The sequence below is a fragment of the Typopeltis vanoorti genome, chromosome 6 (assembly GCF_054136105.1).
Source record: "Typopeltis vanoorti isolate ZY-2024b chromosome 6, IOZ_Tvanoo_1.0, whole genome shotgun sequence".
NCBI lineage: Eukaryota > Metazoa > Arthropoda > Arachnida > Uropygi > Thelyphonidae > Typopeltis > Typopeltis vanoorti.
The window spans coordinates 31690196-31712811 of NC_143554.1; the positions used below are offsets into that span (position 1 = coordinate 31690196).

Here is a 22616-nt window from a genome sequence, read left to right on the forward strand (position 1 = left end):
TAGCAATATCACATTAAAAATGAGGATATTAGGAAAGAACTTGACATTGTTAGCATCCAGGAATGTGTTAGCAGAGCTAATCTCAAGTGGTATGGTCACTTAAACAGAATGGGAGAGGAAAGATTGGAAAAACAAGTATTCTCTGCAGGAAAACCAAGATATAGTGGATTAATACAGTAAAAAGTGCCTTAGAAGATAGAAATATAAGATATGATGATGTTGGAGTCTTGACAGGTAACAGATTGATTTGGAGGAAAATTGTAGATAGGAAGTTAGTAATGATGTGAGTTTCATGTAGTACTATCACATCCTCCACACCCCTTGAGGATACATGTCAGGAATTTGATGATGATGATACACACATATACATACGCTGCTTGGAAAGAAGTTAATGAATATCATAGTGTGAGGAGAACAAATAGCAATGGCACCTATCTTAATAAGATGTATGACTTCCTTTCACTGCAAAGTGCCGCAATCCTATGGGGCATGCATGCCACAAGCGTATGATGGCAATCAATGGGAATTTTGGAACATTCTTTCTGTAGGCATGTCCTGGACTGTTATGGGGTGGACCCCCCCCCCCTTGACCTTACCTTATGCTCCAGTTCATCCAACAGTTGTTCAGTAGGGTTGAGATCAGGGCTCTGTGGAGGCCAATCAAGTGTGGTGACGTTGATATCCACAAACCACAGAGTTACAAAGCATCTTTATAACACGGTGCATTGTCTTGCTGAAAAAGAGATAATGGTCAGTTTGGTAGAAATGCCACAATGTAGGAAGAATTGCATTGTCCAAAATGTTCAGATATCTCTCCGAGTTCAGTGTTCGTGACATCACAAACGAAGGTCCTAGGCCAAACCAGGAAAAAACAGGACCATACCATCACACTGCCACCTTTGAATTTCTTAGTTGGGGTTATGCACTCTGGTAAGAGACGTTCACCGGCATCCGCCACATCTACACTTCTTGATCTGCTCAGTAGAGTGTGTAGCATGATTTGTAGCTCCATAACACAGCTTTCCAAGCTTCCATGTTCAACTGTACATGCTCTTTGCACCACTGAATATGAGGCTTGCATATTGCGGTTCTGAATGTTGAATGTCTGTGTTCCAGTCGATGCCTGGAACTCCACATTCAACATGTCAGCTGATGAGTGGCGGTTTTCACATATTATCCTTTGCATCAACCCTACCGTCACATTGTATACTGAGTGTGGTGGGTAGCACTTGCAGTTGACTTACTGTGCTTCCATCTCAGTATGGTATCACTGATTGTTGACCTGGGATGGCCCAATTTGTCAACAATTTGCAGAACAGATAGCCCTGCAACATGACATCCTATCACAATGCCTCTTTCAAACTCCATCAGTTCCCTTCTTCCTATATATAGACACACACATGAAAAATTTATATGGATAAAAAAATTAAAAAATAATTATACAGAAAAATCTTAAAAGCATTATATAAAAAATGAATATATAGTTAGTCTTTAACTTATAATAGGGTTCTATTTTGTATGTGTGTTAAAGGATTCTCTTCTGATGATCATGGGAGCATCATATTTCTCCAATTTATACCGACTACAAACAAAGAATATCAGTTAATAAAACATGGTAAGAGACGTTCACCGGCATCCGCCACATCTACACTTCTTGATCTGCATTTGAAATGCATTAAAGTGGCTGTACAAAATACGAAATAAAGAAATGTTTTGTACCCCCCCATCCCCACAATTATAAACAAAAAAAAAAAAAAAAAAGGAAAAGAAAAGAAAATGCTGTAAAAGGTTTAGCCATTAGTTTTTTATCGTGTGCCGTTTCTGGATTTTTTTATTATTTTTTTATTACTTATATTAATATTGGTGCTAATCCTAAAACCTATCCTAACAATGTAGAACAATTACTGAGATTTCTAATGTGCTGTGAAGATTGTAAGCTATCTAAATATCTTGTTTCATTGAATTCATTATACACAGTAACAAATCAAGAAAGCTAATCATCAGTCTAAAAAATGGGCAAGAAACCTTTTCATGAATAAAAATGATTTTCGTGGCTGAACATTTATTATTACTCCCCCCCCCCCCCACACACACAATAATTACTACTATCATATTATACTCATGATCAGAAAATATTTGTCCTTACCCTCAACATTGCTTCCTGATCCTCACTATATTCAACTTGAGCTGTAGCTAGGTTAATTAGTCGTCTCTCTACTGGATCTTTCTCATCTTTGTATATGAAAACATAAGGTCTTCGAACAACCTGTTAAAATTTTTTTTCCATATGTATGTATATATATATACACACACACATATATATATATACACACACACATATATATGTATACACACACACATATATATGTATACACACACACACACACACATATATATGTATACACACACACACACACACACATGAAAAATTCATATATAACATATATATATATACACCTAAACCTCTTTTTACGCGATAGATACGTTCCTAAAAATTACGCATAAATAGAACTACTGACACCATAGAAAAAGTGAAGATTGGTTCCAAACCTGAAATATAAGCAAAATAATGAAAAAAACAAACATTAAATTCATTAGGATCATAAGATTTTTATTTACATTTCATGGAGAACACACATACATATAATGAATGTTAATAACTTAAAAAAAAAACATATTCATTTCAGTTGTTTGCTAAGGATTCTATAAAAAAAATTATGTTATTCGCTATCAGTTTCTGACAATAAACGCGAAAGCTTTCGTTTTCGTGAGACTAATATCACTAGAACTACTAGATATGGTATTATCGTCATCGACTTCCTCCTCAACTTGTGAAATTCTTCTTGTCATGTCTTGAACGAAAGTACCACTGGTTGTTTCAGTAGGCATGAACTCAGTTATTAATCGCTGTGTTAATGCTTTAGATAAGTCGCGATATAATTCTCTGTATGAAGACATTAACAACTTAAGCTCACGTGAAAAAACTTCCAAGCACGTTCTTCATTTGGATCATGTCGGGCAAAATAATTGCCTTAATTACTGGCCAGTTTAAGACCTCCTTTAATTATATCAGCAGTAAAAGTAGGATTACCTTGATCATTATCTTCTTCGCTTTCAGGAGTCTCAGAAACAATCTTCACTATTTCGTCTTCGCTAAGAGGTTTATCAATTAACAATTCTTCGATATCTGGAGACGTAAGATCATCGAATCCTTCGCTGCCAATTTCACATGCCAAACTTATTATATTGGGGAATTCTGCAGTATGATTGAAGGGAACAGGAGCATTCTCTTTAACACATGCGGGCCAAATAGCTTTCCAGCATGCATTCATAGTTTCTATTCTCAATTCAGATAACGATAATCGAACCTGATCAATACAATCCATAATTGAAAATTTTTTCCACACATCCATAACTGACAGTGTTTCATCATCATTTAGCTTGTTCAAAACATACTGAAATGTTCATCTAACATAATATGTTTTAAAAGTCGCAATTATACCAAAATTTCACATTTGGGTGTTCTCTGGCAGGATGACCAGGTGCATTATCAAGAATCAAATGCACTTTAAATTCGAGACCCTTGTCATTCAAATAGCGTCTAACTTTCACAAACACAAGTTTTCTCTTGTGTTTGTGGAACCACTCAGTGAAAATATCAATGGTCACCCAAGCTTTTTTGTTGGCCATCCAATAAACTGGCAATTTTTGAAAATCTACGCCTTTCAGTGGCCGTGTTCTTAATGATTGATTTATGAGCAGTTGTTTTAACATCCGATCTCCTAAAGCGTTCGAACAAAATAGGAGTGTTATGCGATCCTTTGCTGCTTTGAACCCACCAACAGTTTTTTGCATTTTTGATATGCAAGTTCTGTTTGGCATTTTTTTCCAGAAAAGGCCTGTTTTATCGATATTCCAAACTTATTCACAAGCGTAACCTCCATCTTCAATTATTTTAGCAAGTTTTTGTGGAAATGCTTTGGCAGCTGTTTCATCAGCAGAAGCCATTTCACCTTTAATTTTTATATTATGAAGAGCATGTTGGCTGGCTAAATAAATTTAGCCAGCCAACCATTGCATGCATTAAATTCATATTTTTTCCTCGATTGAGATGAAGTATCTGGTTGCAGTTTTTTAATCTATTCATAAAATCTCAATGCTGATTGCTTGATGGAATTTCCATCAATGGCATTCTTTTTTGTACATTATCTTCTATCCACATCACTGAAGCTTTTTCGGCCTTTTCTAGAACATCTCTTGTGTATGATTATAATTTCGCACTCAATTTTGTACCAGAATATACCGCTTTTCTAATAGTTTCTTCATTTTTTTTTTATAGATCTGACAGTTGATTCACAGACTCCAAAATGCTAACCCACAGCTGTCGCATCTAAAATTTGAATTTTTATATCCAAGGAAACGGCTTTTCTTTTCTTTTTTTTTTTTTTTTTGGTTATCCGCAACATCATGTGAGGGCTGGATTAAAATCTTTGGTTAATGAAATGAAAGTTTGAAAATTACATATAGCTTACCATTTATCATTTCTTGGCAAAATTATTAATTTTATAACGCGATTTTTATTTTACTTAAAAAAATGCAAAAAATGCGGTAACTGTGTTATCTACTCAAACACCAAATTCAAACTACTAAGAATTTTTTTTATGGGCAGTCTATTATGTAATTCAGGGAATTCCCAATAAACGAAATTCATAAGAATTTAGAATTTTCTTAATTGAAACGAGAATGCAATTCTACAAAATTCTCAGAATTTTCTTGAATTATGGATTTTTTTCCTAACTTAGACTTTAGGTTGGTCGCGTAGAAGTGAATAAAAATCGCATAAAAAATTTTTTTTGATATCCCAATTCGCATAAAAAAAATTCGTATAAAAAGAGGTTTAGGTGTGTATATATATATATATACAGTATATATATATGTATACACACATGAAAAATTCATATGGATATAAAATTAAAAAATATTTATACAGAAAAATTTTAAAAGCATTGTATAAAAAAAATATATATATATATACACAGTTAGTCTTTAGCTTATGATGGGAGTCTATTCTGTGTGTGTGTGTGTGTTAAAGGATTCTATTCTGATGATCATGTTTTAAATTGGAAATCACTATATGGAGATTAAGGATATAAAAAAAAATTAACATATCTGAATGCTAAAATGTGTATTTGTCTTGTTATATTTTAACTAATATTACTCACTATAAATAGTGAAATAATACAATGTAACGTATCTTCTTCTCCCATAGTCCTAAATGAACCGTTGGGTCATTCATGGCTGGTAGGTGATACTCTTTGCTAGCCTCCTCCAGTCATCTCAGTCTCTTGTTCTTGATGTCAGTTGAGAAAGGGAGAAATTTGTCCATTTTTTGATGTTATCAGTCCATTTTAATCGAGGTCGGCTCCTAACCCTTGATCCCGGAACGATTCCTTCTAGGGTTTGCTTTGGAATGCCATTAGCCCTCTCCACATGTCCAAACTATTTCATCTGTCTTCTTCTGATGACTGTCAGAACATTTTCCCTTTTTCTCCCATCTATTGAATCAATCAGTTTTTGGACATTTTCATTGATTTCGTGAGTGGTATAGGGAATTCTCAAAATCTTCTGTAAGTTTTCATTTCGAAAGACAGGAGTCTCCTCTCATCTTCCTTCAATAAAGTCCAGGCCTCACAACCATACAAAAGGACAGAATTCACCAAGGTGTCAATTAGTCTTAGTCTGGTTGTGACTGCTATTCTGTTATCTCCCCACAATGGTTTTAACTTCTGTAGGGCCACGGTTGGCTTAACAATTCAGTATTTAATGTCGGTTTTTGAACGACCATCTTGACTCAACGTGCTTCCTAGATAAGTGAACTTCTTTACATTCTCAATTTGCTTATTGCCAATTTGTATCTTTAAGAATTCAATGTCTGATTTTGAGGTTATCATTGTTTTTGTTTTTTGTAGGTTTATGTATAATCCATATTTTTTTAATGTTCCGAAAACACGGCTGGTTATCTCTTGTAATTCTTCTTCACTTTCTGCCAGAAGATTGATATCGTCAGCGAAACGTAAGTTATTTATTCTTAGTCCGCCAACTACTCTTCCAGTGTCATATTCATAAAGAGCTTCATCTATGACATATTCCAGAAAACAATTAAAAAGAAGAGGGGACAAGATGCATCCCTGTCTTATCCCCCATTCTGCCCGGAATGATTCACTGCTATAATTTTTAATTTCAATTCTCATATCAGATGAGGAATAAAGAGATGTAATAATCCTAATGATTTTGTTGTCAATACCATAATGTTCTAAAATTTTTCATAATGCCTTGTGCCATATTGAGTCAAAAGCTTTTTGAAGGTCTAAGAAGTTGTGACAGATTATTTTGTTATGTTCTATGTATTTTTCGCCTAGTATGTTTATTGTAAAAATATGGTCGATTGTACTTCTGGACTTCCAGAAACCTGCTTGTTCATCTGATAGTCTGCTTTCTATTTTCTTTTCGATTCTTGACAATAGTATTTTTAATAGGATTTTGCTTGGATGACTAATAAGACTTATTGTTCTATAGTTGCTACATTTATTGCTGTTTTCCTTTTTAGGGATAGGTACAAGGACAGAAGTCTGCCAATCAGAAGGCCAAGTCTCTGTGTTCCATACGTCCTGGAATAAATTTAGTAAGGTGTCTATGATGATGTCACCTCCTTCGCGTATCAGTTCCACTGTGACACCATCACTTCTCGGTGATTTTTCAATTTTTGAAGAGCTAACTGCTGCAATAACTTCTTCTTTTAATATCGGGTAATCTCCTTCCTCTGAACCTCCTGGCAAAATTCCGTCCAAAATATCATCGGTCAGTTGAAGGTCCTTTTGAAAAAGCTTGGTTGCGTAACATTTCCATCTATCAATTATTTTCTGGTTATCCGTGATAGGAGTTCCATCTTCATCTTCTATGCTCCAATTAATTGCAGTAAAAGGTTTGGTTAGCTTATTGATAATTTGAAAAGCACTTTTAGAATTATTTTTATTTAAGTCCTCTTCTATATTTTTGCATTCATCCAATATCCATAAGTTTCTAGCATGTTTGATTTCTTTTTTAATAATCTTTAATTAAAAGATTATTTTAATTAAAGATTAAAATCTAAAAACAGTAATTTTTATACTGTTCTCTATTATGACCACTATTAATATGAGATTTCAAATATCTTCTTTCGTCGCATAGGTCCAAAATATTGTTGGTTATCCATGGTTTATTTATTTTCCTTTTGTATCCAAGGATTTCTTCAGCTGTCTCAGTTATCTTTTATGAGAAGTATTTGGTTTTAGATTCGATACTATTATGTTTCTTGAAGCTTGTGTCAAAAATTTGTTTTAATTTGTATTTATGTAGTGTATTTATTTGGGGATCTTTTAATTTTTCTATATTATATCTTTTACGAGTTGATTTAGTAGGTAATCTTTCCCTCATTTTCATATTCACAGTTGCGATGACCATATTGTGGTCACTGCCAATGTCGGCTCCAGGAAATGATCTGGTTCTTGTGAGGTTGATGGAGTTTTTAAATCTTGTGCTTACAAGGATAAAATCAATTTAGTTGTGTGTTTTACCATCAGGTGAAGTCCATGTAGAGTGCTAGTAATGGTAAGTTCATTTTGTGAGGCAAAATTGATTAATTCAAAACCTCTTTCGTTTGTCTCCCCATAGCCATATGGTCCGACAAATGGGAGATAATCCTTGTCGATGTCTGTTCCAATTTTGGCATTCCAATCGTCCTGTACAATCAAAAGGTCTTTTTTTCTATTCACTCTGGTGATTGCATTAAGTTGACCATAAAACTCCTCTACTCTGGAGTCCTCATGATCTGTGGTTGGGGCATAGACCTGTATGATGGTGATATTGAGTGGTTTTCCTTTCAAGCAGACTAGAGCAATTCTGCTATTGATAGGGTTGAATTTCATGACAGAATTTCGTGATGATTTGTGTATCAAAAAAACGCGACACCTTCCTTTCCGCTGCAGTCACATCCAGAGTAAAAAAGCAAATGTCCTTCATCTGTTGTTAGCTCTCGTGTTTTGGGCCATCGAATTTCACAGAATCCCATAACAGTCCATTTATATCTTTTTAGTTCGTGTTGTAGTAATTTGAGTTGGCCTGATTGTAGTAGAGTCCTAATATTCCAAGTTCTGGTCATTATATGGTTGCGGAGTCTGAATCTGGATCCAGTTTTTCCATTATTTTTGTCAGTGATAGTGGTAGTGCCAGTTGCTAACTTCGCATTGCCACCCCTGGAGCTGCTACCAAATGGCAACGCAGACCTTGATGAACCAGGCGACGTCTGAGCCGGCATGGTGTGCTGTGTTAAATCCTTCACCATGAATGTCTAATGGGCAGTAAATTAAGACAGATGGTGCCAATCTCCTCTTCTGTCTTTTCCTGCTAGCATTTAGCTGGGCATAGTGGGATGGACTTCACGCCTTGGGAGGCCCTACCAGGAGTAATGATACTCCTGACATGCTTCGCCCATCCCGCCCAGGGCCGCCGCCACGTAACGTATAAGTTACATTATAAAATTACTGTTTGCAGTAATGTAGTGTAATAAATAATGAAACATGCACACTTATCAGTAAATTATTCAGCTGGAAACACATGAAGCAAGAATAATTCTTTGAAGTTGTTGCTTTATTAATTGGGCAATTCATCAGAAGAGGCAGGGACAGATAGGTCATCTTCAAATTATTCAGGAAATGTAACATAGCATTCTCTGTACAGTTCACTAGATGCATAATTTGTGGAAGATCTAGGCTCATTTTGAAAAAGCATGAGTGAATTTCTTTAAACATTTGTACATTACATTCAACTTAATATGCATGGTTTGCCTTTTCATTTCTGCATAAATTTTTCTGTTGCAGGTAATTGTAGCTTGCATCATTTCATTTCTTTTGCTAAAAACTGCTTTATTAATAGCATCAAGTGCTTTCCCTAGTTTTTTTTTTTTTTTTGTAAACTGCTCTTTTGAAAGCTTGTCTTTTTTTCTTCTTCTACAACTTTCTGTTCTTCTAACTCTACAAGACCTTCAATTTGAGAGCACTTTCACAGTTTCTATGAACTGTGCTATGTCTTCGTTGTCAACTTCAAATTCTTTAGTTAATAACACTATTTTGTCACCAGGCTCTTGTAGAGCTTTGTTGAATGCTTTGAATGTATGAAGATATATTTTCAGCAGCCGCTTCAAAACACCATCCATATACACTCTTCTGTCACCTAATTCCATACTGCATTCTTCTTTGTACATTGCAAGATATTAAAATGAAGAATATTATGAATCCAACTGTAGAAGGAAACTTAAAAGTTATGAAATTTTACCAGAGCACTTATAATATATCCTTTGGAATCAGAGCTGCTTTGGTATGCACTACTTAAAGGCATGAGCCCTGCTCAGGAGCCTGTATTATTTTTCACTTATTAGGTTTCACTGGTCTGATGTTTTTTTAAACAGTTGGTTCTCATTAGAAACTTAAAGAGATCAAAACTCTGTTCAGTACCTCAGCCATCTAATCCTATGTCCAAAAGTTATATTCATCATAAGTGAAATCTTTAAAGCTGCCTTTAAGCACTAATAAAAGGCAAATATATGTGCTCCTAGTTAGAGGTCATATCTTTTAAGTAGTGCATACCAAGTAAACTCTAATGCCAAAGGTTATATTATCACACATTCTGGTAAATTTTAAAAAGTCTCTTTTGATATCTGGTATTATAAAATATGGCTGGATCAATAATATCCTTTGTTTTAATATCGTATTAATGCCAAATTGAAGCCTTTCAGCTCTATACGCTAGCAAGATATTATATCACTTCAAAAATTTCTCAAGCCAAAGTATGCTTACTAATATGCTTAAAAGACAGCAATAACACCATAGTCCATGGGTTGCAGGAGTGAGGTGGTGTTCCATGAAGTGTTATTGTGAGGTCATAAGACATGTTGTAAGATGAAGACAGACAGTGTGTGTGTGTACATGGTAAACTGTACCATGTACACAAACCTCAATTAACTGAGTATCTAGTATGTGAGGTCATAAGACATGTTGTAAGTTGAAGACAGACAGTGTGTGTGTACATGGTAAACTGTACCATGTACACAAACCTCAATTAACCGAGTATCTAGTACAACTGAATTACAAAATTCTAAGATCCAATATGTTATGATTCCTTTGTTTTGTATATTTAAAATTGTAACTCCCCCCCACCCCACCTTTTTTAAGATGATTTGTTTTTAATTTTCCTTCCTTTATTAGATGTGCTCCAATTAAAATATATTGTAAAAGTCTGAAGGTGTAAGTAAAGACTAATGTGAAATATTTTTTATTTTGTTTATACTTTTTATATTAGATGTAGTGCTTAGTGCTATGGTAACCCACTAAGCAACTAAGGCAATGCCTATGAGCAGTAAAAACAAACTCTCAAAAATTAATAATCGGTTATACTTTCTTTTATTCTTTAATTGAAATATTTAAATTAATTTAAAAGGAATCATTAAAATATAAACACTCATGAACAAAATTATACTTCTGAAAGCTGGTTACTTATTTATCAATGGCTAATGACAAATATTCAGACAGGTCTTCCAAGATTGCACTGTTTTGTTGTTTATTTTTTTATTATTATACTTACGTTTCACTTATATGTTATTATTATCACACCCTCCATGCAGTTGGCAGACTCATCGTGGGAGGTTCATTCAAATGACAACTAGAATATTAAAATCCTTAACACTCCTTGCATTAACAACACATTCTGGCAATGTGTTCCATTCCCTGACAATTCTCCACGTTAAAAAATCTACTCCTTACATCCCTCTTCACCATACTTACATAACTTCCAGGGATGACCTCTGTTTCTTCCCCTCTCACCTTCTACTCTTTTCATAATCCTCTCTGGATTAATCTGATAAAATCCTCTCAAACTTAAATGTCTTGATCATATCACCTCTCTTACTCCTATCCACCAACCTCTGCAATCCACATTTTTAAAACCTCTCTCCAATGCCAACATTCCAAAGTCCCAACACTGTCTTAGTCACTTGCCTCTGGACCCCCCCCCTGCAATGTTGCCACATCACACTGAAAAACAGGTGACCAGATCTGAGCACAATAGTCCAAGTGCAGCCTGATCAGTGCCTTATACAGTGGAACAACCACTTCCTTATCCCTACATGTTAAAGTACTTGTTATCATAGCAGCACTACGATGTGCAGCCTTTGCAACACTAGCAATATGCTCTCTAAATTTCAGTCTACTGTCAATCATCGCTCCCAAATCTCTAATCTCATCCACTTGCTGCAGTATGGCACCATCGATATAGCATATAGCCTTATATTTCTGCATTCCAAAACCTTGCACTTACTGATATTAAAACTACAACCCCATTCTTTTGTCCAAGTAAAATGTCTATTCAAATCTTCCTTTCAGGAAGATTTGAATATAAGTGCTACTTATAATTCTTCCCAATTTTGAATCATCAGCAAACAACAGAAGATCCCCCAGTCAGTCCATATGGTATGTCGTTTACAAAGAAGTTAAACAGCAGGGGCCCAAGAACAGAACAGAACAGTGGGGCATGCCTCTGGTTATCCTCCTTTTTTTTTAGACACTGCTCCATCATACACAACCTGCTGGTATCGTTCAGAGAGCCAATCTCATAGATAGTATAATCAATATACTATCTATTCCCATTCTCTGCAGCTTGTACGCCAGGTTATAATGTGGTAATTTATCAAATGCTTTTGCAAAGTCTAAGAATATCACTGTATATGATTCTCCCTTATCAAACACACTTGTCACCTTATCATAAAATGCAAGTAAATTACTAAAACAGGATCTACTTTTTACAAATTCATGCTGACCATCATAAAGAATGTTATGTCCAATCAACCGAATTTTGTATTCTATTCCTTACCCAACACCTTGACCATAACCGCAGTTATATAGACTGGCGTATAATTGGAGACTTCTGTCTTAGAACCATGCTTGTGGAGTGGTACTATTTTGCCTTCTTTCCACTCCTTAGGAACCCTATCCACTGCAAGACTTTCATTAAATAACCATGTCACAGCCAACATCTGAGATACACCTCTATTTCTTTCACTTCCAATTCTCCTAACACTTGTCTCTCTTGTATATTTTGCACAGCATCATTTACACCACTATGTTATGTGCTGATAAAGTGCTCATTCCACAATTCCACTGAATCCTTTACAGCGGTTAGTCTGCTGCCATGACTATTGACCAATGTTAATCTGACATAATTATTCTTCCTCTTGTTTGCCATGTAGCAGAAAAATTCCCTTGAGTTAACCTTGGCCTGGCCAGCCAATATCCTCTCATGCTGCACCTTTTCTTTCTTTACCATGCTTGTCACCTTTCTAGCCTGCACTTTATACTCTTCATGGATCTGATCACCACCAACTGTCTTGTACCTCCTCCATAATATTTTCTTTCCCAGCACAGCTTGCTTGATTTTCCTGTTCATCCATTTCACTCCTACCCTATTTACTCGCTTAATCCTAGGTATGCAGTCATACGTTGCTTTTGTCAGATACTGCCTTGTGAGTTTCCATGCACTGTTAATATCTTTTCTGCTCAGCTCATCTATCCAACATACTAATGCTAATCGACTACAAAGCTTCTGATAAACACCTGCTTTATATTCCACATGTATCCATTTTTGGCAGTAACCTTTTCTTGTTTCTTCAGTTCTCAAACAAGTACCCCATGATCACTCTCACCAACTGGTAGCAGTGTCAACACTTCATTAACAACTACATCTTGTGAAGTTATCACCAAATCCAAACGATTAAAGCCTCTAGTTGCTTCAATCACATGCTGCTTAAGATACTCATCTCTCAGAAATTCCACAAACTCGCTTTCCTTATTCCTATAGACTATCTCTTCCTTCCATTCTACATTCCTGTAATTAAAGTCAGCTGGAGAATTGAGTAAAGTAATTTGAGAAGGGAAGATGGAGGGAACAAGAGTAAGGAGGAAATGGGTAGACGATGTTCTGGAATGGACAAAAATTAAATTATATGGTGACATCAAAGGAATAGCAAAAAATAGAACGATGTGGAAATCTATAATTGCCAACCTTCAATACGAAGATGCCACCTAAGAAGAATCCATATTTGTATATGCCAATCTGATTAGTAATATCAGCTGTGTTCTCTATTGTTAATAATGGATGAAGTTGGGAGTGAACAATTCATTGGTTATTACTGACTTAATTTCATAGCTACAACTCAGAGCTAGTGCTACTGAAAGCATTAAATGTGCATTTCCTTATAGGAATAATTTTAAAGGCAAACATTACACTGAACAATAGAGTGGATTTTTATATTTCCAGTTCTTTTATAATTATTGTTTTAATGGTAGGACAAAATAAAAGCAACTATGTTTTAATATGATGTTTATTTTTATCATAAAGATGGTCTTCGATGAGTACACAAAACTGCAACGAAATACAAGCAGTACAATATTTATACAACCACATAAATATTGCATCTATCTAAAAAATTAATCTCAGAATTATTATGTTAATCTTGCCTAATTACGCTGAAGCTGCATTTTTTGTTCCTAGAGAATTTTATTTCAGTTAATTATGAATGCTTAGTTTTCACACTGATATAGTTTTTCTCAATTTCTTGAAAACAAGAAATCTGTAGACATATGATAATACAATGTTTATAATAATTAAGAATGCTAGAAATTTATGGTCTTCTGATCTTTTCACTTTAGTTTCATCCTTTGAAGTCAACCAAATGATAATGCATGTTTATGCCAGCTACCTCTCCATGGCAGATGGAACTGGATATTCTGTAAACATACATATTATTACTATTTCTATTATTACGGGCAACTCCAGGGAGTCATTAGACTCATCGAGGGAGGCCCCAAATCATATTCATCACAACTATTTGACATTCATACAGTACCTATCATACCTCGCCTTAAACTCATTCACTGTCACAGCATCCACCACAGACTCAGGGAGCACATTCCACTCATTCACTACTCTAAAAGTAAAGAACCCAGCTCTAACACCTTTACTAACCACACTTTTGCCCAGTTTCCATGGATGTCCCCTAGTCCTCCCACAACCAGCCCTGTTCTCAAAAATATCTTCTGAATTAATTTTATAGAAACCCTTTAGTAATTTAAATGTCTCAATCATATCTCCCCTCCTCCGCCTATCAACCAATTTTTGCAACCCACAAATCCTCAACCTGTTCTCATACGGTTCATTCCACAGACCTGCTATCATCTTGGTCACTCGCCTCTGGATCCTCTCCACCTCCTCCCCATCAAGAAAAAACCTAGGTGACCAAATCTGAGCACAGTAGTCTAGATGGGGTCTTATCAAGGCTCGATACAGAGGAACAATAACCTGCTTGTCTCTGCTTGTCAACGTATTCTTCAGCAACCAAGTGATTTGATGAGCTGATTTGGCCACTTTTGCAATGTGTCCCCTAAATTTCAATTCCTTATCTACCAACACTCCTAAATCTCGTGACTCATCAATTTCCTGGAGCACGGTTCCACCAATGCAGTGAACTGCCTCCAATCTTTTCACCCCAAAATGCATAACCTTACATTTTGCCACATTAAACTGACATCCATTCTCCTTAGCCCAGACCTCCAATCTATCCAAATCATCTTGCAAAAATTTGACGTCATCTGTATTCACTATTGCCCTACCCAACTTCGCATCATCCGCAAACAAATGAACTGTTCCTCTCAGATCCTTTCCTATATCATTTATGAACAAATTAAACAGCAGTGGTCCAAGAACAGATCCTTGTGGCACACCACTAGTCACAGGCCGTCTTGTGGACTCTACTCCTGAGTAAACCACTCTCTGATATCTCTCCGTCAACCACCCTCCTATCCATCTCACCAACCCTATGTCCATCCCCATATGCCCCAATTTACTGATTAGAATTCCATGTGGTATCCTGTCAAAGGCCTTGGCAAGGTCCAGTAGAATCACCGTAAACCCATTACCCTTATCCAGTTCAGCCGTCACTGTGTTATAATACGCGAGCAAGTTACTGAGGCATGACCTACCCTTCACAAAACCATGCTGTCCCCGATACAGTATCCCATTTTCTTCTATCCAATCTTGTATTTTCCTCTTGACTATTTTCTCTAAGACCTTGATAATGACTCCTGTTATGCTGATTGGCCGGTAATTTTCAACAGCAGCCTTGGAACCACCTTTGTGCAGTGGAACTATTTTCCCCTCTTTCCACCCCCTTGGGACTGACCCAGTCCTGAGGCTCAAATTAAACATAATGGTCAAGGGCACTGACAATTCTTTGGCCGCTTCACGTACGACACGAGCTGGTATACCATCCAATCCCACAGATGTATTGACATTGAGGTTCTGTAATAGACTAGTTACCTCTACTTCATTCATCACAATTCCAGTATAAGCTGTTGGTTCTTCCATTCCTGCAAAGTCACCACCTGGGTGATATACTCTTGCAAAGTGCTCGCTCAGTAATTCCACAATATCAACTGATTCAGTTACCTCCCTACCCTCAGCATTTTTTAAGATCATTCTACCATGAGCATTTTTCCTTTTACTTGCAACATATTGAAAAAACTGTTTGGGATTCTCTTTAGCCTGCGTGGCCAATTTCCTTTCGTAATCTGCTTTTGCTTTTCTTACCATCCTGGCCTGAGCTTTATACTGTTCCTGCGCCTGATGGTCACTCTTCTCCTTAAAATTCCTCCACAATTGTTTCTTTTTTTGCATATTCATATTCTCCACATTTGTGGTTTCTATACTTATAACATCAGAAGAGTAAAGGATGCACAATAGAAAAGAGAATACAAGAACATCAATTTTATATTAGCAACAGTAAACCTGTGAAATTTGTCTTGGTGTGGAACGGAATACAGACCACAATATCCTGTGGTTTGAAACATGCTTCATCAATATCAGTATAAATTTGAATGTTTGTTTACAGAAAGTGATGAGGTCTCACTTCACTATCCAAACTTAAATTAGAACAACTGCCTCTCTCAATCTAAGATATGGAAAATTCTTATTCTAATCACACATCACTTTTTTTTTTTTGCACTATTCCCTCAGTTATACCATTTTTTTTTTTTTTTTTTTAATTATTTTCCTGATGTCCATGGAGTCACAAGACTCATAGTGTGAGATCAACACTACTCAACAGAAAGTCTCTCATACTACTCCTTAAAATCATCAATAGTCTGCATGTTCACCACCCTCTCATTTTTGCAATCCTGGAGGTTGCAAAAATCCTTTTGCAACCTCCAGGGATAGCCCCCTGTCCTGGTTCCTTTCTCTTGTTCTACCATATGAAAAATTTCCTGCATTAATACAATAATAATCTTTCGACATAAGCAAACAAAGTTTGTGCCTGAAAATATCTTCAGGACTGGGGTAAGGTAGTGCAACACCAGGCAACTCCGAGCAAAGGTGGACAGAGCTCTCATCACTCCTTGTCTCAGTATCTCCCATAATGCAAAGGACATCTCCTTGCAGAGATGTATATGTGTTTTGCATTATGGGAGATACTGAGACAAGGAGTGATGAGAGCTCTGTCTACCTTTGCTCGGAGTTGCACTACCTTACCCCAGTCCTTAAGATATTTTCAGGTGCAGACTTTGTTTGCTTACACTTGGATAAAGGATTAAACTAAAAAACGAAATTTATTATAGTCTAACCAAGTGAAAAATAAATTTCCAACATCTTTCTCTAAATCCAGAGTAATTCAATATTAAGGTGGTACACCTGTTGGCAACTCCAACAGATAAATATGACCTCTGCTATTGCTTCTGCCTTAGTATCTCCATGGTTGGGTCTGCCTCCCACCGATGAGACCTCAATAAAGGTTGAAATCGGTTTGGGTAGTGGCCCTTCCCTTAATGCATAGCAGTATACAAGTCTGCAAGGAGATGTGCTTTACATTATGGGAGATACAGAGACAAGGAGTGATAAGAGCTCTGTCCACCTTTGCTCGGAGTTGGTGTTGCACTACCTTATCCCAGTCCTGAAGATATTTTCAGGCACAAACTTTGTTTGCTTACACTTGGATAAATGATTAAACTAAATTTATTATAATCTTTCAACAGCTTAAATGTCTCGATCATATCGCACCTTTGCCCTTTTTCCACCAAACTCTGCAGTCCTCATAATCAGTGCTGTACAGTCCTGTATGTATCATTTTTGTTATCCATCTCTGCACCACCTAGGGGGTTACTTCATCCCTTTCAAATCCCAATGACCACATTGAGCACAGAAATTCAGATGTCGTGTGATGAAAGATTGATAAAATGAGACCAGCAGCCTTTTATCTCTCATGGTCAATGTTCTCAACATTGCCTTAGTTCTTTGAGATATCTTCGTAACCTTTGCAGTATGTCCTATAGACCTACAAATTTCTAACCACAATCACTCCATGATCTGTTGCTTCATCCAGTATAACTCCACCAAGTAAGTATGAAGTATCTCATCTGTGGATCCCATATTTAAAACCTTACATTTAGTTCATTAAAGTGACATCCCCATTCATTTGTCCTCCTTTCCAGCTTATTCAAAACATCCGCACTATTACTAATAATCCTTCCAAGCTTCGCGTCATCTGGAAAGAACTGAACATCTGTCCCGTAGTCCTGTTCAATCTTTACGTCAATGATATTATTATTATTCAGGCCTCCATGGAGTCAAAAGACTCATCATGGGCGGTTCTTCCTAGGAAACAAAGTCTATCATACTACTCCTTGAACTCATCGACCGTTCTTGCTCTCACCACTCTATCAGGCAATGCATTCCATGGTTCAACCACCCTCCATGCAAGAAACCACTCCTCACCCTTGCTTGCAACTTCCAGGGATGGCCTCTTGTCATTGCTCTTTTTCTGCTGTTTCACCAAGCAAAAGGATTCCCCCCAGTGTCAACTCTGTAACTACCTCTCAACAGTTAAAAGTCTCAATCATATCACCTCTACTTCTTCTATCTACGAAACTCTGCAGTCCACATTCCCTCGGCTGATCCTCATAACTAACATTGTACAGTCCAGAAACCATCTTTATTATCTGCCTCTTTACCCTTTCCACAGATAATTTATCCCCTTCAAATCCTAGGGAAAAAATTTGAGAACAATAGTTACGTGTGGTCTGATCAGGGTCTTATAAAATGGAATGATAACTTTTTTATCTCTGCAGGTCAGCATCCTTCTCAGTATTTTTGCAATCTGCTGGGTTAGGTTACCTTCACCACCTTTGCAATATATTCCCTGAATTTCAGGTTTCTATCAGTCATCCCTCCCAGATCTCGTCTCTCCTACTTCTAACAGTACAGCTCCTGCAATCAAGTATGCATCCTCCCATCGATGTATCCCAAACTTCAAGACTTTACATTTTGCTCCATTCAACCGACATCCACATTTTATTTATCCATCTATCTAGTTTATTCAAAACCTTTTGCAGGGCTGCCACATCTGCACTATTATGAATAACCCTTCCCAGCTTCATATCATCTGCAAACAACAGAATATCCATTGACAATGTCATTGATATAAAGGTTAAGCAATACAGGTCCCAGTACTGAGCCCTGTGGGACCCAACTTGTAACGTTCTGCCTCCTTGAAACTTCCCCACCACACACAACTCTCTGATACCTATCAGATAGCCAATCCTGAATCCAGTTGACCAATCTGACATCTAAACCTGTGCTGCGACTTAAATATCAGCTTATCATATGGCACCCTGTCAAATGCCTTTGCAAAATCCAAAAAAAAATGGCAATATATGCCTTTCTCTCATCAACTGCTCTTGTCACTTTATTATAAAAGGCAATCATATTACTAAAGCAAGAGCACCCCTTAACAAATCCATGTTGATTCTCACAGATAACATTGCTATCATCTGCCCAACACTGTATATGATCACTAATTGCTCCAAGATCTTAACAACTACTCATGAACCACAAACTGGCCTAAAATTAGATACTCACAGTCTGCTACCACCCTTATGCAATGGCACTATCTTATCTTCCTTCATCCTTTGGGTACCTTTCCCATACCCAGACTTTCATTGAAAAGCCAGGTCAAATGGAGCTGTCAGTTCTTTAGCACATTCTCTGAAAACCATGGTGAAATATCATCCAGTTCCATAGCTTTACTGACATTTAGAATACTCAGCATTTGAAACACGCACTCATCTTGCACCTCTAAACCTTGAACCTCCCCTATCCCTCTAGTATTAAAACTTACTTCTCCAGGAGGAAATACTCCATTTAGTGTTCATTGAGCAACCACACTATGTCCTCTGCATCAGTCACTCTATTCCAATTTTTATCCCAAAATGTCATTTTTCTACAATCGTTTCTCATCCTACTGGCCACATAGCTAAAAAATTCCCTACGATTTTCTTTGGATCTTAGTGCCGATCTCCTCTCATATTCCAATTTTGCCTTCCTTACCATACATCACTCTCCTGGCTGAGTCTTATATTCTTAATGCATCTCCTATCCACCATAACCTTCTTTTCACATGCAGTTCCTGTTTGATATTGTTTGTCATCCACATCAAATCGTGTCCTCTTCTTCTTCACTCGTGGAATACATCTAACTAATATTCCTTCCCAATTCTGCACTCCATGGAACTACCCCAAGTTGATATCTACGAGAGGGGTCTGAAAAGTTCTTGGCCTCGACCATCTGCAAGATTTTTTTTTTCTAAGTTTGTACATCTGTCATAAGCATCCATGTGAAATTGCAAGTCATTCTATCAAGTAGCTTGTTTTATACAGCTTCTGAAGCAAAAGTGTTGTCTGTATCCCTTGAAATGGATAAAATTGAGTATCATGCGGTTATAAAATTCTTTGTAAAAGAAGGTTTAATGCCAAAAGAAATTCATTCAGTTCATAAAAGTTCATGGCCACTCTTCTCCTTCGTTTTCGACAATCAAGAAATGGGCTGCAGAGTTTAAACGCTTTGAAGATGATCCACGTGAACGATGTCCAAAAAGTGTAACAACACCAGAAATCATTGATCAAGTGCACGATATGGTATTGGATGACTGGCGAGTCAAAGTGCATGAAATTGCTGAGATTATACGCATTTCAAAAGAATGTGTAGGATATATTTTGCATAAAGGATTGCATATGAAAAAGCTTTGCGCAAGATGGGTGCCACACTTGCTCATAGCAGATCAATGCTGTGAGCAAGCGCACTCACAGGAAAATCTCTGAACAGTGCTTGGAGCATTTTAACAAGAATAAAACTAATTTTGTGTGTCGATTTTTTACTATGGATGAGACGTAGATTCACCATTACACACGAGAATCCAAAGAGCAGTCAAAACAGTAGACAAAAGCCAGTTGTTCAGCGCCAAAGAAAAGTAAGTCGGTTCCATCAGCAGGAAAGGTCATGGCATTGGTGTTTTGGGATGCTAAAGGTATTTTGTTTATTAATTATCTTGAAAAGAGTAAAAGAATAACTGGGGAATATTATTCCAATCTTTTAACCAGACTAGATGAGAAAAGACCTGGTTTGCAGAAGAAAAAAATCATCTTTCATCAGGAGAATGCACCTGCCCACAAAGGTGTTTTGGCAATAGGAAAATTAAGTGATCCGCACTATGAATTTTTGGAACATCCACCCTATTCCTTAGATTTGGCTCCCTTTGACTTCTATCTCTTCCCAAAACTAAACTCTTCCTCGCTGGTCAGCATTTTTCTTCGAATGAAGAGGTGACTGCAGCTGTAGATGGATATTTTGCAGATCTTACTGAGAACCACTACAGGGATGGGATAATGGCGCTGGAGCATCGCTGGAATAAATGTATTAGTCTTAAGGGAGATTATGTTGAAAAAATAAAAATAACTTTATAAATTTGTATATTTTCATTCTTAGGCTGAGAACTTTTCATACGACCCTCGTAAGACTATTATAATCACCTGCCTTATAATTCCACGCATGTTAACTTTTCTTTGATGCTACTGTATGTCTAGTATCTTGCAAATCAAAACCACATGGTCACTCTCTCCAGGGGGAAGAGATGTCATCTCATGCTATGACCAAATCCAAAACTCTCGAACCTCTTGTTCCCTCTATTACATGTTGCCTAAGACATTTGTCCCTCAAGAATTCTGGAAATTCCATTCTCTTATTACTAGATGCAGTTTCTTCTTCCCAATTTATACTCCTGTAGTTAAAATCTCCCATAACATTCATTCTTCCTGCACTTGCCAAGCTCAACTGTCTGAACATCTCCTGCTCCTCACCCTCTGTACTCCTTGGCTTGTACCGACACGCCACTAAATATCCTCTCTTGCCCACCTCTGCCTCGCACCATATGCTTTCAAAACCATTAGTGGCACTGCCTTCCAAAGCCTCTACTCTTACAGGACGTAAGTCATCACTTATCATAAGCAATACTGCACCAACGTGTTTTCCTTTCCTATCCTGCCGAAAAATGATGTGCCCTGCTACTTCTATTCCTGTCATTATATCATCTTCTGTCAACCATGTCTCAGAGATCCCAATAGTCTTTGGCCAGGCTGATGCTATCAGCACCACCAATTCATCTCCTTTATTCCAGATACTCCTGGCCTTATAGTATAATGTATAAAAATATCACTGCTTCTATACCTGATGTCATCCCCCAAGCACCTAATCCTACAAGAGGCCACCCCTGTTACCCACCCTGGGAATTCTAGTTTCCCTGCATTGACACGCTGACTCGTTCAGAAAACATTCTAGTTTCCCTGCATTGACACACTGACTCATTCAGAAAACAGCAATCTATCCAGATGCCTACATCTTTCCTCATTCAAATACAAGCAGTCTCTCACATACAGTTCTTTTCTGTCCTCATATGCCCTTCAAGCATCCACATAGTCCAATCCTCTCTTCTGACACATTTTGGCTATTATTTATTCATTATTACTGCTCTTCTGCTCAGCTCATCATTATCATACCTGGGCAACTCACATTATTTTTCCTTTCTGCATGTTCTTTTGTACAACCTCAAGCATGAATCTCAGATCTCTCGCCAACAATTTACACTGACTCTCAAGTAATTTGTGTCCATCATTACAATCATCATATAGACCCTTTCACCCTGCTTAATTGATATATTATTATTTGTCACCTCCAGGGAGTCCAAAGACTCATCGAGGGAGTGCATCTGCTCTACAACTCTGTCTCGACCATTCACAATCCACCAGCTGACTGCAAACACTCCTCTGGCATCCTCTCTTGCACACCGACAGATCATTGTCTCTAATATTATGATAATTTCATAATAATTGTCCTTGCACTGAATCCTGTGGAATCCACTTTTAACCTTCCAACTCCCTGACACTGTCCCCTCCATATATAACTCTCTGATATCTATTAGAGAGCCAATCACCAATCCAATCCACTAAACTGATAACAAAACCCATATGATGCAACTTAAAAATCAACTTGTCATGTGGTGCAGTCAAATGCCTTGGGGAAACAAAAGAGTCTATACTTTACTCCCATCCACTGCTCTTATTACTCTATTGTAAAAGGTAACCAGATCACTAAAA

General features: G+C 37.0%; 1 protein-coding gene across 4 annotated transcripts in view; it reads right to left on the reverse strand.

The window, feature by feature from the left end:
- Positions 1-22616, reverse strand: part of unc-104 (kinesin family member unc-104) — a 942286-nt gene that overhangs the window by 21275 nt on the left and 898395 nt on the right. For 3 of the 4 annotated variants that reach the window (XM_090394094.1, XM_090394092.1, XM_090394093.1), the window contains exon 42: positions 2147-2266. In XM_090394094.1, the coding sequence (XP_090250220.1) occupies positions 2147-2266 (120 nt within the window). Of the gene's footprint in view, positions 1-2146; positions 2267-13610; positions 13872-22616 lie in introns of those variants that run through there. The other variant, XM_090394095.1, reaches the window with a different exon arrangement.